Below are 16,039 nucleotides of genomic sequence, written 5' to 3'. Positions count from 1 at the left end.
TGTCGGTTCCAGTGGAACCTGTGAAGCAGACAGCTGATCTTGGATCTAAGGCTTCATTGGAGCAACTGGAACCCTCAGCTCCGCAGTCGACTTTGCCTTCTGAATTCAGGTATTGGAGCATATCGCCACCTTTGGAACCACTCCCCTCTCCACTCCCATCACCATTTTTGACCAGATCTAGATTACCTACCCTTTCTTACCCGGTCCACCAGGAGTCTGTCTGATGAAGATGTGGCTATGGTGGTGCAGAAGCTGCTAAAGTCACTGGCCTTGGCCAAATGTTTATTGGATCCAAGCCCAAAAGAATCGGATCAGACAGAATCTTCCCCTTTGGCACCTGCTCCTCCTCTCATCCATCCCTTGGTTTCGGAGCCGGAGGATTCCGACATCCAGCTTGTGGCTGTATCTGGTCCGGGACCCATTGGCTCCTCCGGTCCGATATCTTCCCTTAGTGTTTCTACCCAGTCGGAACAGGAGACATCTGGGAGCAGACAGTTTCCAGTCGGGTCCTCAGATCTAGTTCGGATCTCTCCTGATCTGACGCTGCCTCTGGGGGCTTCGGTGTGGGTGAGTTCAGCTCCTACCTCTGCTTCGGATCTTCTGTCTTCTGCTCTTGAGGTTCTGTCGGCCCTGACAACCCATTTGTCAAATCCAGGGAGCTCTTTGGAGCATGGGCAGACTGCCATTGAAGTTATGAAGGAGGGTTCTGACTACTTTCCAATCTGAGACGCAATCTCCCTCAGATCTTCCTCCCAGTTCTGTGCAGGTGTATTTGCTTTCTCACATACCCTTTCCACAGGATTGCAGTGACCCCAGGCCTCAGGATGTCCAGCAGGGGACTTTCCCCTCTTCTGAAACCTCCCCAGAATATTCCACTGAGAAGGTCCTTCGGAAGAGGATATGCAAGAGGAAGTATCTTGACCCCCGGAGGAGTCTATCACATTTGATACCGTTCATAGTTCAGTCAATTCTTGATTTATTATCTGCATCTGCAGACTTTCTTTTGCAGAGGTCTGCTGGCATATACAAAAAAAAAGTAGAAAAAGTGCCTTCCTACTTTGGCATTAGCAACAGTCACTCATCATCCAGTTTACATGCAGCGGACATCAAGAAATTTGCTATGCACTTATCACAAAGAGAAGCTAAAGAGATTTTTACTTGCAGTTTATACACATATTACTAAGGAAAAAAGGAAACTTGGTTTACTTAGTTTCTTCTTCATTTCCTTAATTCTGCTTTTATAAATCAATGGCAATGTGGAAAAATTATACATTACAGTCTACAACCAGTTTAAAATAATCCACAGATTTCCAGTCTTTTTCCCCTTCTTCCCCTTACTTCTAGGAGAAGCACAGTCCTCATGTCCAAATTGCATGTAATACATGTATTCTTTTACAGTTTGCCTATTTGCTTCCTACATTCCGTTTCTCACTATTCTGCATCATCTTCATCTTCTCAGTCACCCAACACCAGTCTCTGGTTCAAATCTAGTGTATTCCTTGTTTTTCTCATCGGGTCCTCTGATTTTCTCTGTTTTTCAGTCATTTTTCTTTGGAAATTAGAAGAGATTTTACTAGCATGTTCTGTCTGTGGGCTTTGCCATTGTCAGAGAAATGAGAAACAAAATCCCTTTCAACTTGCTAGCTCACTTTTTGCCAGATAAGCTTTTTTATTTCTTCGTTGCCTGTTATGCATCCAAGAATGTCTTTGCTGCTAATGAAAAAAAATATTCAGAAGACAGCTGAATATAACAACTTGAAACTCACCCTTGCCTCTTTACACGTTCTGATTGCAGGGATAAATTTGCTTTTCTTCTATCTAATGTACAGTGAATAATCATTTTATATGAACACTCTAGTGTTCCAAATTGATAATACTTTACTCTCATGCCACAGTTTTGTTAGGAGCAGCTCCTTCTGCTGATATGACTGCATTTTTATTCCTATAGATCTTGACTTTGTTTTCTTGGCCTGATTTGGAGCATCGACACTTATGTACCCTTTCTATTAAGAGATCCTGTTTTGCAATTCCGGTCCAGTTGTTTATTTGCACTTTCATAAAATTAATGCAGTTTTTATGGTACAATGTAAAATCTCAGTTTTGCTTTGTGTGCTCCGTCTTCTAGCTCTACTAATTTGTCTAAACAGTTCTTCTTGAGAAGCCTCATATTCAGTCTTCCTTCGTTACATCCTCTGATTTCTATAGTTTTATCAGCTCATATGAATAGCTACTTAAAGCCTCTTCTTTTCTTTCCAGTCTTTTGTAATTTTGCTGTATGCATTTCTGCAGTGTCTCACTTATTGTAAACACATCTGAATGGATTTGACCGAAATTACTATGTATTGAGGCGGAACAGCTGCGGGGCTCTTTTCCTTTTCTAATTGATTTCTCTTACTGTGTCTAGATTTCTTGATTGGTGACATCCAGGCAATACAGTGACTAACCAATAACTGATTTTTACCCAAATAAATGTTTTCTTTTTTTTTTTTTTTTTTTTTTTTTTTCCTGGTTGCTTTCCAAAGTTTGTTTTCATACTGAAAGCAGCCATGTATGCAGCCGTCTTGGAACTCCAGGTGGTTGCTGTGTTGGTGAAGATGATCACCTACTCTGTTCTTTTGTGTTCTACATAGTAGCCTATTACCTGTTCATTGAATATTTCCTTTGATTTTGAATTCTCCAGGCTTGTTTATGAGCTGCCTGGGTTTTGTATCAGAAGGCTTTAGAAAGATACAAATGTGCAGCATATGCTGCAAGTCCTTTGTCTTTCAAAAATGACAAAAATATTCAAAAGACAGGACCTGGTGTTGCAAAAGCCATAGTGGTTTATGCCAGGAAGCAACAGATTTACCATTATTATGTCTTATCAGCCCTATAATGACTTAATCCATTACTTGGCGCAGAATACAGATGAGACAATGTCATTGTAATTATTGAAGTCCAGTGTGTTGTGTCCCTTCATCTAAATTGGCATCCTTGCCACCTGGTGTCACATGTTCGATGCAGCACCTATGAATTGAGAATTATTCATTCTAACGCATATATAGGTAGTATTCCAGGTTGTGTTAAGGTGCAAAATAAACTCCTTTGAATGTTATTGTTATCCACTGAGCATGTATTTTCATTTTGCAAATGGTTGCCTCAAAAAAAAGAAAAGATAGATGTGCTTTATCGTCTAGTTCAAAGAGTAGACAAGATTTACTTCCTGGGTGTCAAAATTTTTTACTAAATTTGTTGGCTGAGATAGTGACAATATCTTTCAGTTTCAAGAATACAATGTTACTTACTATACTCTCTAATTTTTCTAATATAGTAAACAAGTTCTTGTTGTTCCCCTTGGTCTTGGCTGCTAGAATGTCCTTATAGGAGGCCTTGACCTGACATACACATGTGAGAATTCCGTGCTGCATTTGTTGTCCATTGTGTATGTAGTCTGACTTTATTCTTTCTTACGTACTATATTAACCTAAGATTCCAGCTAAGTGGTTTCTTTATGCATCTTCCCCTGTACTTCTATGTCACTGGGCTGTGTTTGAAAATTCATTCACTTAAGATAGAATGTAGCCTGTTGAAGCTGTCACCTATAGGCATACTGGAGTATTGAAGGTCAGATTACAGTTTATTGTGGCAAGAGTAACATTAGTGTTGAGATATTCGACTTTGAAAAAGTCACAGAATGAGACACATTTTGGACTATTGAAGACATGAAGTATCATGATCACATGGGTTGAGGGATAATAGTGAGTGGTGAAACAGATGGTGGCAGTGTTGGTTATAATAATAAGAAGAATATTATTTCCCCTAGTGTGAATTTTAACCAATTTTTCAAAGCAGTTGCTGTTTTTTTAAACATCGGCAAACTTTCATTTATATTAAAGTAGTCAAACCATATTAATACGTTCACATTTATAAACATTATACATCACGTATGGCACCATAAAAAGCAACTGCCAATCATTAGTGGACCGAAGTTCCGCTGTGGTGACCTCTAACTGGGAAAAGCCGAAAAGACAAACAACAACATACATCACGTATATTCCTCTGTGCAATATAATCAAACCAACATTGCATAAATTTTTCACTTCCTGCCTTCTCTTAAACCTCATTCCTCCTCCAAAATATTTTTCTGCATGTATTGCTCCCACATTTTCCATTTTTCTATGCAATTTATTCCTACCCTTTTCTAAAGATCCAACTTCATGTTTTTTTATCTCCGTTAACAATATTCAGTACTTCGTGTATGGTTGGTTTAGACTTTGATTTCAATGTTATAGTAATTTCTTTATTTGCAGCCACTAGAATTAAACTTAACAAGCCCTTATTATGTCTAGGCAATTCAGATCATGTATCCCAACTCAAAAAAAAAAAATTTCCTTAGTTACACTCATTTGCTCACCCAGTATTCCTGACCGAGTGAGTCTGCCAACTCATTACACTCCAAGAATATATGCTCCCAGGTATCTCTTTCTTCCTCATTGTGCCTCTAACATTTGCCATGTACTGTGGAAAAATCTTTGGAGTCTGCTTGAAGTGTAAAGTAACGTATGCAAACACTTCCAGGTAAAAATCCTAAATCTTCTAGATTTTGTTGCATATTTGGAAGATATATACGTTTTCAATTGTTTTTTTGTGAATTGCTTATCTAATCTCTCTTCTCAATATTTTCTGACGTTCTCTGATTGATTTCTCTAGCTACAGTGCAATATTTTATATGCTCTACTAATTATCCGTTTTTTTTAACAGCAGCCTCCTTGTGAACTACTTATCCAATCTGACCTCCTCTGATTGACTCCTGTAGTTATTGGGCAATATTTTATATACTGTAATGATGATGTATTTTTGATAGCAACATCTGTTCTATATTCAGCTAAACACTCTACCAGTGCAGGTATTTCATTTAGGATTCCCCTATCCCTTTCTCTTTGCCTGTACTCTATCAGTCCCTGATGGGGAAGGTAATCTTTGGCCCACACTCCAAATGTCTTCTTGGCTTCTTCTCATTCTGCTGCCTTTGCCTTGTTAATTATTTGTTCCCAGTACCTTGGCTTCTATGCCTTCTCCTCCAGTAAATTCCAGCCCCCTCTTGCCTATTTTCTTTCTCCATTCTTATGATGTCTTAGTTCTGAATACACTGTCTGCTGCCTTAGGAATATAATATTCAGTATAACTGTTATCCTCTTTAAGGATCTGCATCCAAAAATGCCTCTTTAATTATTTCTTGAATTACAGCCCCCCCGCATCATCATTCCTTTGCAGTTTGAATTCTAGCTTTCTTTTGTGTTACATATAAGAACTCTTAACTGTGTAGCTCTAAAATATCCCTTCAAATCAGGTAACCCTAACTCAGCTTGTTCTTTTGCAGGTGTCAGCTTATCCCAGGGTAGTTACTGTTGATAAATTAAAAGAAAAGTGTGTTGCGTTCCCATTGTTGGAACTGTGGTTATCCCATTCATTAGTGGTTTACTTGAATTTTCCAATATTGACTGTATTGTCCTTTATGTTTATGGGGGGGGGGGGGTCATAGATGAGTTACAGTAACAACCTATTAAGTGGAAATTAATTTGACTTGTGTCAGTAAGGGCACATATTTCATAATGCAGATTAGTGTCTAACACTACAGCATTGGCAATGTTGCGTATAATGTTAGGGACATTCATTTCATGTAAAATAACAGTAGGCATAATACAGTGAAGTTGTGTGATGCTAGCTTAATATTTAAACAAAACCTCTGTAACATTGCAGATCTCTACACTCTCCAAGGACAGGAAAGACTCCAAATTGCATTTATCTGTTTTAAGTGTGTATGTACATATCTGTCTGCCTACTGATCTATGTCCTATCCATTGTTAAAACTGTAAGGCATTCATGACAGCTAGTTTCACTTCAGTCATTCTCTTAGGCTTCATAAAGAAATTTCTAAGGCATTTTGGGGAATAAGATGTTTTAATGACTGCCACCCCTAGAGCGAAGTTCTGGGGTACAACACCTGTGAGCAGTATGGTTTACCACACATCTTCCTCCAGGCAGATGATCACTGAATCATGGTACCAGTAACAAATGCAGTTAATCTGATGTCAATTGTCACTTAATCCTTGACTGTGGGTTCGATTCCAAACCTCAGAGCAGACTTGACCATTATTCATGCTCGCGCCTTCCAAAAAACTCAAGCTAAGCTCTACCCATAATGATCCTCGCAATATTACTTCAGATCTCATTAGCAGCTTCATAGTGCCAGACAAATGCTCTCCTCTGACAGCTCGACAGCAATATATTTATAAAAACTGTAAGTACTTTACAGCTTTTCTCATAAAACTTATTGTTTGTTCAACTACCAGCTCCTCTCTGCATTTATCATTGAGTTCTTCTCTTTCATTTCCTACCATTTCAGTAAATCTAACGTACCATTGCTGGAACTTCTTCCCTTTACCTTAAATGGTATTTCTTAAGTACCATTGCTGGTACGACCTTTCCTTTCTTTAGTATTCTCTAAAAAAAAAAAAAAAAACTTTTCTAGCTCTCTCAGCTTTCATGGTCTGTGTGAGATTTGTGGGATGGCAGAAAAACCTAAAGGAACTTCTGGCTTCAAAAGATGCCAGAAGTGTGACAGACAACTTCCAAACTTGGACGGACACTCTCTCTGTGTCTACTGTTTGGGGGTAGTACATTTACAAGAAAACTGTGTCATTTGTCACAAATTGACTTTAAAAGGACTGCTAAAATCTGAATTTGATGAGGCCTTATCTGGATCCAAAACTGATATCCGTTCTCCTTCCTCCTCTAGCAAGTGTCAAAAATCCAAGAAAAGGAACCATTCCATTCCAAAAATTTCTTCAGAACCACATGTCAAAGTTTTTAAAGTTTCCACAGTTCCAATAGTTCCCTCAAGCCAGCAAGACAAATAATTGAGTCTTCGGTGCTGTCAGTGCCAGTATCTGCACCAATTTCATTGGTGCCGATTACTGTTTTGGACTTCCCCCTCTTTGATGCCTTCTAAATCCTCAGTACTGTCTCCCTTAAAACCAAGGGTGTTTTCCTTCAAGGACAGGACATGAATGAGGTATTCAGCTTCTCTGCACCCATTTCGAAACTGTCCTCCAAGTTCCTTTTTGTAATGACATTCCCCCGGGTTTCCTTCAGTTTGTTCCATCCAGTCCACCAACCTTCTACCCCTTTGATCTCTCCGCCCACTGACAGTCTCATTAAATTGATTGCTGAGCAGGCCTGGAAATTGCCTGACACTATCGAGCCTATTCCTAAGAGATCAAACAGTATTCTTTCAGCCCCTCAGGATCAGCAGCACTGGGCCAAGGGAATACCTGTAGACATCATGGTAATCACGGCAGCCACCTAAAAGGAACTTGCTGATGAAAGACCTACTATCCATCCTCCTAATAAAGCGTCTAGGACAATGGATGGGAAGCACGTATATGCTTCACCCTCGGGTCCTTGAATTACATGGTACATTTTATGAGACTTCAGTGAGAGCTGATAAAAGAGCTATCAGATACTCTTGCAGGGGTAGTAGCTGAAGGAGTGAGAGACAAGACTATAACTTGAAAAACAAAAACCAAATGGAAAGAAGCAGGCTAGGAACAGATTTATAAACCATATAATGGATGCCTCCTGGTACCTCGGCCAAATGCCTTCAAAGGGAATAATTCACAGCATCAACAATATTGCTTTAAATATACTTACAACACACAATGTGATGTGCATTAGTGAATCAAATGCATATAATAAAACAATTAATCAATTAAGCACTGAGCTCAAAACATTTAAAAAAAATGTACCTAAACTATGAGCTCCAAATGCTTTACAAAGTGACTGTGCTACCACATACATAGGAAATGTGTACAAAACCTCCTAATTTATACCAAAATATCAAGATCACATTACACACTACAAATTTGAGACAAGGTAGCTTTTCAGCTCACCACCCTAGAATCCATTTCCAACTTGTACATAAGTGTGCATGCTGATGGAGAACAGCAGGTTTGGGCGTAGCCATTAGGGAGACAAGTCTGGATGTGCTTATGGGATTTCACAGAGCCATTTAAGTCTTCTTTTGTCACCACTCCATTTGACAAATATCCCTGTTTGTTCCCAAAGTTAGACACTCTGGACAGATGTGAGAAAGATAGAAAGACACTTTCTGCCATGGACGTATGCTTTTCCACTCCTGAACGGCATTATTCTAGGAACCAGAGAAGTGGAAGGCTATGGTTCAGGAAGTCCCAAGGGGCTTTCCAGGACCCAGGTGGCAGCGACTTTGTCCAGGGCAGACTGGAAAGTAATAATGGAAGACACTGTGCAAGAGGCAGAGGTGACCCGCAGAATCAGGGTTCCAGGGATTCTTTCCCTGAGAATTCCTATCAGCGTTCTTGAAGGGAGGCCAGATTGCCATCCTCTGGAGGCAGTCGGGGGGGGGAGGGGTTATCCCTTCACCAATCTGTCTGGCTAAGGATAACAATGGACAGTTGGGTGCAGGTGATTATAACCAGAGGTTACAACATTCCCTTTTCAGAACAACCAAAGAGATTCAGAGGAATCCCAGACATTTCACCCAGTCACAGAGATGCTGCAGTTTTAGAAATTCAAAAACTGCTCGACAAAAGAGTCATCCAAGCAGTCCCGCCAGACCAGAAGGGGTCCAGAATTTACTCAAGATTCTTTTTAGTGCCAAAGAAGACAGGGGACTGGACACCAATCCTGGATCTCAGTTTGTTGAACAAATCAGATCGACAAACCAAATTTCAGATGGTCACGATTCAGTCTATATTTCCTTTCTTGGAAAAAGACTATCGGATGTGCTCAATAGATCTTCAAGATGCGTGTTACCATATAAAACTGGACAAGCAATCTAGAAGATTTCTGTGCTTCCGGCTGGGAGCTAGTCATTATCAGTTCAGGGCACTGCTCTTTGGTCTCACCACAGTCCCCAGCCTGTTCACCAAATGCATGGCAGTGGTAGCAGCTCTCCTCAGACTACTAGGATTCCAGGTGTTTCCATATCTAAACGACTGGCTCCGTACCACTTCCGCCAGGCGTCTACTTGTAAAGGCAAGAGACTGTACTCTCCTCTTTTGTTTGGACTTTGGGTATCACTGTTAATTGCAAAAAGTCCCATTTAGAACCATCTCAGCAGTTGGAGTTCATTGGTGCAGTGCTCAAGAAAATCACTGGCATTGCGTCTGTTCCCTTCGAAAGATTTCAGAGGATAAGATCACAAGTCATCCAGATCATTCGCAGTAAGACAGTAACAGCAAGACTTCTTCAAACTCTAGGCTCAATGGCAGCCTGTACCACCCTAGTTCTCCTTTGAGATATCACATGTGAACTTCAATGGCTTCTGATGTCTCAGTGGTCTTTACTGAATCAACCAATGTTCCATTTTATCAGGTTGTCCCTTTGTCTTCCATCAACCCCAAGCCATAGTGACCACGGACGGATCCCAGATGGAGTTGGGGGAGCTTTATCTGGGAAAGACAGTCCAAGGCACTTGGTCCTAGCTGGAGGCCAGTTTGCATATCAGTGTTCTAGAGATGAGGGCAGTGCTCCTAGTGTTGCAGGCATTTCAAGCAACCCTCCCCATCAGAACAGTTGTGATTCAAGCAGACAATATGTCAGTAGTTTTGTACATCAGCAAGCAAGGGGAAACTAGGTCTTGCCCTCTTTGTCGGGAATCACTCAAAGTATGGCAATGGGCAATTTCTTCCAGCAGCTTTCTCTTAACAATGCACATTCCGGGGAGTTCCATTGTGATTGCGGACAAATTGAGCAGGACCATTCTCACGCCTCATGGGTAGTTTCGCAATCCATTGGTGGCAAAAAAGATTTTTTGGCACTGGGGCCAACCCTGCTGTGATCTGTTTGTGTCCCCCCGAACAAGTGCAGCAGTTATTTTGCCCTAATACCCCCTCTGGGGGAGTCACTGAGAGATGCTGTCCTTCCCCCGATTCCCCTTCTATCCCAGTTTCTAAAGAAAGCCAACAGAATAATTCTCATCCGCCCCATTTTCGCCTCGACAAGTCTGGTTTCCCTTCCTTTCGCCTCATCTGATTCGGAAAACTCGGATACTGGACCCAGATCTAGAACTATTGTCCCACCTGGAAGGAGTAATTCACCTGAATCTTAAGAATCTCAAGCTCACTGCATAACTTCTCCAGTTCCCACAATTGCCAGGCATTCGTCTCACTTTCTCAGTTCAACAAAATTATTCTATCCTACCGTAAACCTTCATCAAGGAAATTGTACCTTAAGTGGCTAAAGTTTTCTAAATGGACATCAGTGTCTAATCTTGACATATTTTGTGCCTATTGAGAACGTCCTGGAATTCCTAACTTCACTTTTTGAAGCAGGAGCATCTGCCTCTACTATGCAAGTGCATCTTGCTGCAATCTCTGTCTTTCATACTGTCTTAAATGGTTCTGCCTTAATGTCACATAGTTGCAAAGCCTTTTTGAAAGGAAGTTTAATGCTAAGACCTCCATATAAAGAACCCTCTGCATCTTGGGATTTGAATATGGTGCTGCAGTCATTAATTCATTCTCCTTTTGAACCTTCAGCAAATTGTGATTTGAAGTTTTTATCCTGGAAAACTTTATTCTTAATTGCTCCTTACTTCTTCTAGGAGGATATCTGAGATACAGGCCTTATCTTGCAAACCTCCCTATCTAATGTTTCAAAAAGACAGGGTCTCCTTACAAACAAATCCTTCCTTTCTGCCAAAGGTTGTATCTGAAGCAATATTAATCAAACTGTACAACTCTCCCAACTTTCTTTCCCAACTTCGTGCATAAAGGTGAACACTGTCTACACTTACTAGATGTGGATAGACAATTACGTTTTTACCTTCACAGAACAAAAGAAATTAGAAAATCTTATCAACTGTTTTTTTCCTTTTCTTCAACTGCTGTGGGTGGACCAGTTTATAAAGTTACTCTAGCTAAATGGCTTAGAGACTGTATTACTTTTGTTTATAACAAAATGAGAATGCACCTACCAGGACCTGTAAAAGTGCATTCAACAAGACCAATGGCTGCTTATATAGGTTCATAGGTGTGTACTAGGCTAATGGCCCTGGAGCCTTTACAAGACTAGCCCATAGGATTACCCTGGCATTGTGCCACCTGACCTTAGTTCCTGGTGCCTCTGTCAAGTAAAGCTACTAGAGTGATCCCCGGGGTGAATTTTCTATTTCCCATCCACTCATCAAGATTTCTCTTGAAGAGGGCCAGTGAGGTGCTGCGCTAGACATGTATCGGAAGTCTGTTCCATAGCATGAGCAGTCTCTGGGTTATGAACCTGTCCCTCCAGCATGTTCTGTTGAGGTCTCTGGAGCGTGTGGTGCGGAGGGATTGGGATTTCTTTAGATGTAGCATTTCTAACAGAGCTGGGTCAGACAATGCTTTCTAAGTCAAGCAGAGATCACCTCTAAGTAGGTGACATGAGACACAGAATAGTTGGAGTTTTTTTAGTCTGTCCATGTAGGACAAATGTTTAAGGCCTAGTGTCTTCTTTATGGGGTACTTTTGCGGCCTCTCCAGTTGTTGCATATGTCTAGTGAGGTACATGCCAAATGGGGCATTGTACTCAATGACTGGCCTAATGAGGGAAGAGTAGAGGGAGACAATGACCTCTTTCTTCCTGGATGCAACACCCTTAGTAATGAGATGTGCCACATAGAAGGACTTTCTGACCACAGTGGCAATGTGGTGGTCAAAAGAGAGGTTGCTGTCAAGCTTTGTTCCTAGATCTCTTATAATGCTTTCTGTGTTCAGTGGACTACCATCGATGTGATAATGACACCAGTCGGTCTCAGTGAGGTCTTTCTGTAGGATCTTTCTGTAGGATGTCAACATCACTTGGGGAGTTAATAATAGCTCACAACTTGCAATCGTCTGTGAACCTTGTCAGCCAGAGTCCCTTCATGTAGGCCTGGACTTCAGATGTAAAGCAGTGGCCAGTGCTACTGACTCTGTAAAGGAGCAGCAATGTGATGAGGAAAAAGATAACTTTTATTTACTACAGGTGCTTAGCATAGCTGTACTAAATGTCCCTTCCTGTGTTAGAATGATTGTAAATGTCATGCGAGAAGAACATTTTTCACACTATCAGTAAAACTGAAAAGACTTTAAAATAAATGGCAGTATTCATGCGGAACAATTATGAATGTGTTTCCCACTCCAAGTGTCATTAACCACAAAAGTGGACATTTGATAACCTAACACATAAAATAAGACAATCATTTGTCTTTGTAAGCATTAAAGTTTCAGGAAATTGATGGTGGACTTGGACTTCTCTGCAGCTGGAAAGGAAAAGAGGTGTTTCTCTGAAAAAAAACTACAACCCTCAGAAAAAATGAAAGTACTATTGCAGGTCAGCTTGGTTATTTAATAGAAAGGGAGGGATGGGGCAATTAACTTCTCAGTGGCAGTTTTTGGTCACTGGTCTTTTGGGGACTAAACTGATGCATAAATGTATGCACTGAGCTAGTCACAGCTGCAGCTATTTTTGTCACAATCATAGTATTATGTTTCCTTCTGTGTATGTGGTAGAACATAAAAATGTAAGTAGTTCACCCTCACTGCAGACAGACGCTAAGATCTCCGCATGTAGCACTGTCTGCAGTATTGGAAGCTTCATTCCTGCATGGACATAATCAGGATGGAGAAAGTCGTTTACCCAGACAATGTTTCTGGGTTACTCAAGTTAAGGGAGAATATGTCCAATGGGCTAACCTAGTTAGCATATATAATTTTGGAGGAAAGCCAGGGAACCAGAGCAAAAATGTTGAATGGTCTTTACCAGAAGGCATACAAAAAAGGATTCAGGTACCTTAATATGGTTCCCAAAATGGGAGGAGATGGAGGCTGACGTGTAATGCACACTGTTTAAGTACCTCAGGGGAATATTCAGTATCCAAGTGTGTACTAACTGTCATCAAAAAGCTGTGAACAAGAACTAGTCATCCAGAGTGATTGAGGCAGTTTATTCTGGGTGCCATAGTGTTTTTGTAGATGACACTGGAGAAATAAACGTTTTGATAATGTGATTTGTAGTAAAGAGAGTGTTAGAAGTTATTAATGCAGGAAACAAATGTAACAGTTTTAGAGCTGAAGATAGTAGGAAGTAATCTATTGATTAGCTGTGCTCTTCACCTTAGCTGTAAGGTAAGGAAACTGTTAAGTTGTTAATCTGCTGTCATTTTCTGTATCTCTATATTGTACATGTAAATAATCTTACTTTTCTTTTGCTTAGGCTCTGTGGCACTGGAAAATAAATCAGGCAATCCGTCAGAGTCTTGAAGGAAAACGTGACTTTCCTCTTTGGGGAGGAAGCAAAGACTGCCAGCTTCTCCTTTCTCGGTTTGCATCATATACCTTTAAAAAAGAGAGCAAGTTCAAAAATGCATTATATGAAGGTGATTGGAATTGTGGAAAGCCCCATGGCAAGTAAGTTAAATGAAAATTGTTTGCTGCATGAAAGTGAATTACTCACACAGCAATTTCTTCTGACATTTTTAGCAGATTCTTTCTAGCTTGTTCTAGCAGGTTACAATATTTTTTTTATAAAGTGTAATGTGCTTTTAACTAGATTTCAATGTGTTTTAAATTGTGAAATTGTTTAAGTAAGGTGTTGGGGTTGGAGGTTGGCATAATGGTTAAAGTATTATCCCCCTCACAGACACAAGGTGTATAGGGTTTGATTCTCACTTTAAGCCCTTCATTGGCCATATTTAAGCATAGTTTGGACAATTGGATGGGTAACACGAAATTCACCCTAGGGGTTCCACCTGCATCCCTCTTGAACATGTCAATAGGTGCTGATTTTAGTGCCTGCTGGAATCAGACACCCTTAGGAACACAGGTTGAACTTGGCCAGGCTTGTAAGGGCCCTGGGGCCATTAGCCTAGTAACTTCCTATGATCCTACATTTTTGTCCCAAGATGGGAGAAGCTATATTCAGTACAATAGGTGTGTTTTGGGTGTTTGTAGGATTTGATCATTGTGTGTTTGGCCTCTTAGATTGTAATCTGGAATCCTCACTGTATGTTTGGCTGCCAGTGGGGTGAAGGTGTCTGACTATAGGAAAAGACAATGTTTGCAGAGAGGTGATTTCTTGCACTAAGTTCTCAAAGGTTTTTATAGCTGCATTGAAGTGAGTATCAGTGTATCATGATAAAAATGGCTGTACTTTGACTTTATTTTGTACTTTTTTAATAATGAGTTTGCATGCTTTCTTTGTGTTCATGCTGGGAGTAGAATGATCATTGTAGCTCATTAATTATCTTAAGTACTTGTATATGTGTAACTTTTTTTTTCTTCTTGCTGATTGTATGGATTCTATAACTTTCCTTTTCAGAAGTACAAATGTTGAGGATTGTTTTCATCATTGTTTGAATTGTTATTAATGCTATTTTTTCAAATATTCATATGGTTTGTACTCACTCTGTTGATCTGAAAATTATTCATTTTGATCAGTGTTTAGTCCTGGAAAACAAAGTGTTACATTTAGTGCTGTTTTTTGAGTCATTGACTGTGGTGAATTTCGGGCTGTTTTGAAAATAGTTCCATGTCAAGAAAATAATTTTATAGTTATTGACCTAGGATTTTGAAAGGAAGACATTTGTAGGTTGAAGTAGAGCTCCATATGCTCTTTACTTTAAGTAGAGTAATGTTTGTGGGAGGTTTCAAGTCCTTGGACCCAGTCTGCTGGAAACTTTGCATGACATATATATCACAGCTAGAAAAAATGTAAAGTGGAGCAAGTGGCGCCAAAGTAAACCAAAACCAAAGAAGAGCGTCACAGTCCACAAGCGCAAATAAATCCAGTCCTTTGGATGCGAAAACAACGATTTATTAAATAATCCAACAGATGCAACAAGAAAAACAATAGAATGCTCTCACAACGTTTTCGTCATCTACTTTATCAATATACAAACAATTAAAATGTAGAACTTCTTATATATCCCCCAGTTTCCCTCCAAAAAAAACCAATCATTCAATTATTCAATAAGTGCAACTAATTTAGAAAAAAAGCATGAGTTACATAAAATCCTGTGCCCACCTAAAATGCAGTGAATATATATTTTTGAAAGCTAGAAAAAAGAAATTGTACTTGAACACGTTTGCAAACTGTGATACGAAGGGCATTATTTATATTGCCACATGCACGAAATGTGAGTCATTTTATATAGGCAAAAGCGAGAGAAAGCTTAAGCAAAGGATATATGATATGAAGGTAAAGAAAGATACTAATGCACTTTATAAACACTCACTGAAATGTTGTACTTCAAGTTTTGAGTTTTTTGTACTAGATGTGATACCTGTTAATCCCAGAGGTGGCATGTGGGAAACACAGATAGAATACAGAGAATTGTATTGGCAAGTGATTTTAAACGCTGGAAAAAGTCCAGGACTCAATGAGATGCTTTCCCTTAAACCAGTATTAAAACTAAGAGCTGCAAAATTATAGCTTACCCATTATGTTCATTAAATTGCTAACAATCATTAAATATAATATTTATTTACAATATTTATCAAACAATATTTATTAATAAAATCAATTTTATCACTATGAATTTATTTATACAAATTTTATCAATTATTTTACTAACATTTTAAGTATTTTTAATTATTGAAACACATGAATTTTATGGACTTATTTGTGACTTGATCACTAGATGGAGCCACTACTTTCAGAATGGTTGCTCTCCCATGTTTATGATGATTTTATTTTACCTCACTTATTATCCATTAAGATTGTACACACATTACCATATTCACTATCCAAAGAAAATAACACTGAACTATGACTATTCAGTTATTTTTAAAAAAGTTATTACTTATACACCAATTCATGTTACACAGGATTTTATGTAACTCATGCTTTTTTTCTAAATTAGTTGCACTTATTGAATAATTGAATGATTGTTTTTTTTTTTGGAGGGAAACTGGGGGATATATAAGAAGTTCTACATTTTAATTGTTTGTATATTGATAAAGTAGACGACGAAAACGTTGTGAGAGCGTTCTATTAT

At 39.3% G+C, this 16,039-nt stretch overlaps 1 protein-coding gene across 4 annotated transcripts in view; it reads left to right on the top strand.

Moving 5' to 3' along the window:
* The window catches only part of ALS2CL (ALS2 C-terminal like), a 2,758,770-nt gene that overhangs the window by 1,269,921 nt on the left and 1,472,810 nt on the right, over nt 1–16,039 (top strand). For all 4 annotated transcript variants that reach the window (XM_044065874.1, XM_044065873.1, XM_044065871.1 and 1 more), the window contains one exon: nt 13,258–13,451. In XM_044065874.1, coding sequence (XP_043921809.1) covers nt 13,258–13,451 — 194 coding nt within the window. The remainder of the gene's footprint in view (nt 1–13,257; nt 13,452–16,039) is intronic.

Source organism: Protopterus annectens, chromosome 3.part0 (genome assembly GCF_019279795.1).
Source record: "Protopterus annectens isolate FY-2018-M chromosome 3.part0, PAN1.0, whole genome shotgun sequence".
Classification (NCBI taxonomy): domain Eukaryota; kingdom Metazoa; phylum Chordata; order Ceratodontiformes; family Protopteridae; genus Protopterus; species Protopterus annectens.
Note: the sequence above shows the minus strand (reverse complement) of the source record. Positions and strands in the feature narration are given on the sequence as shown.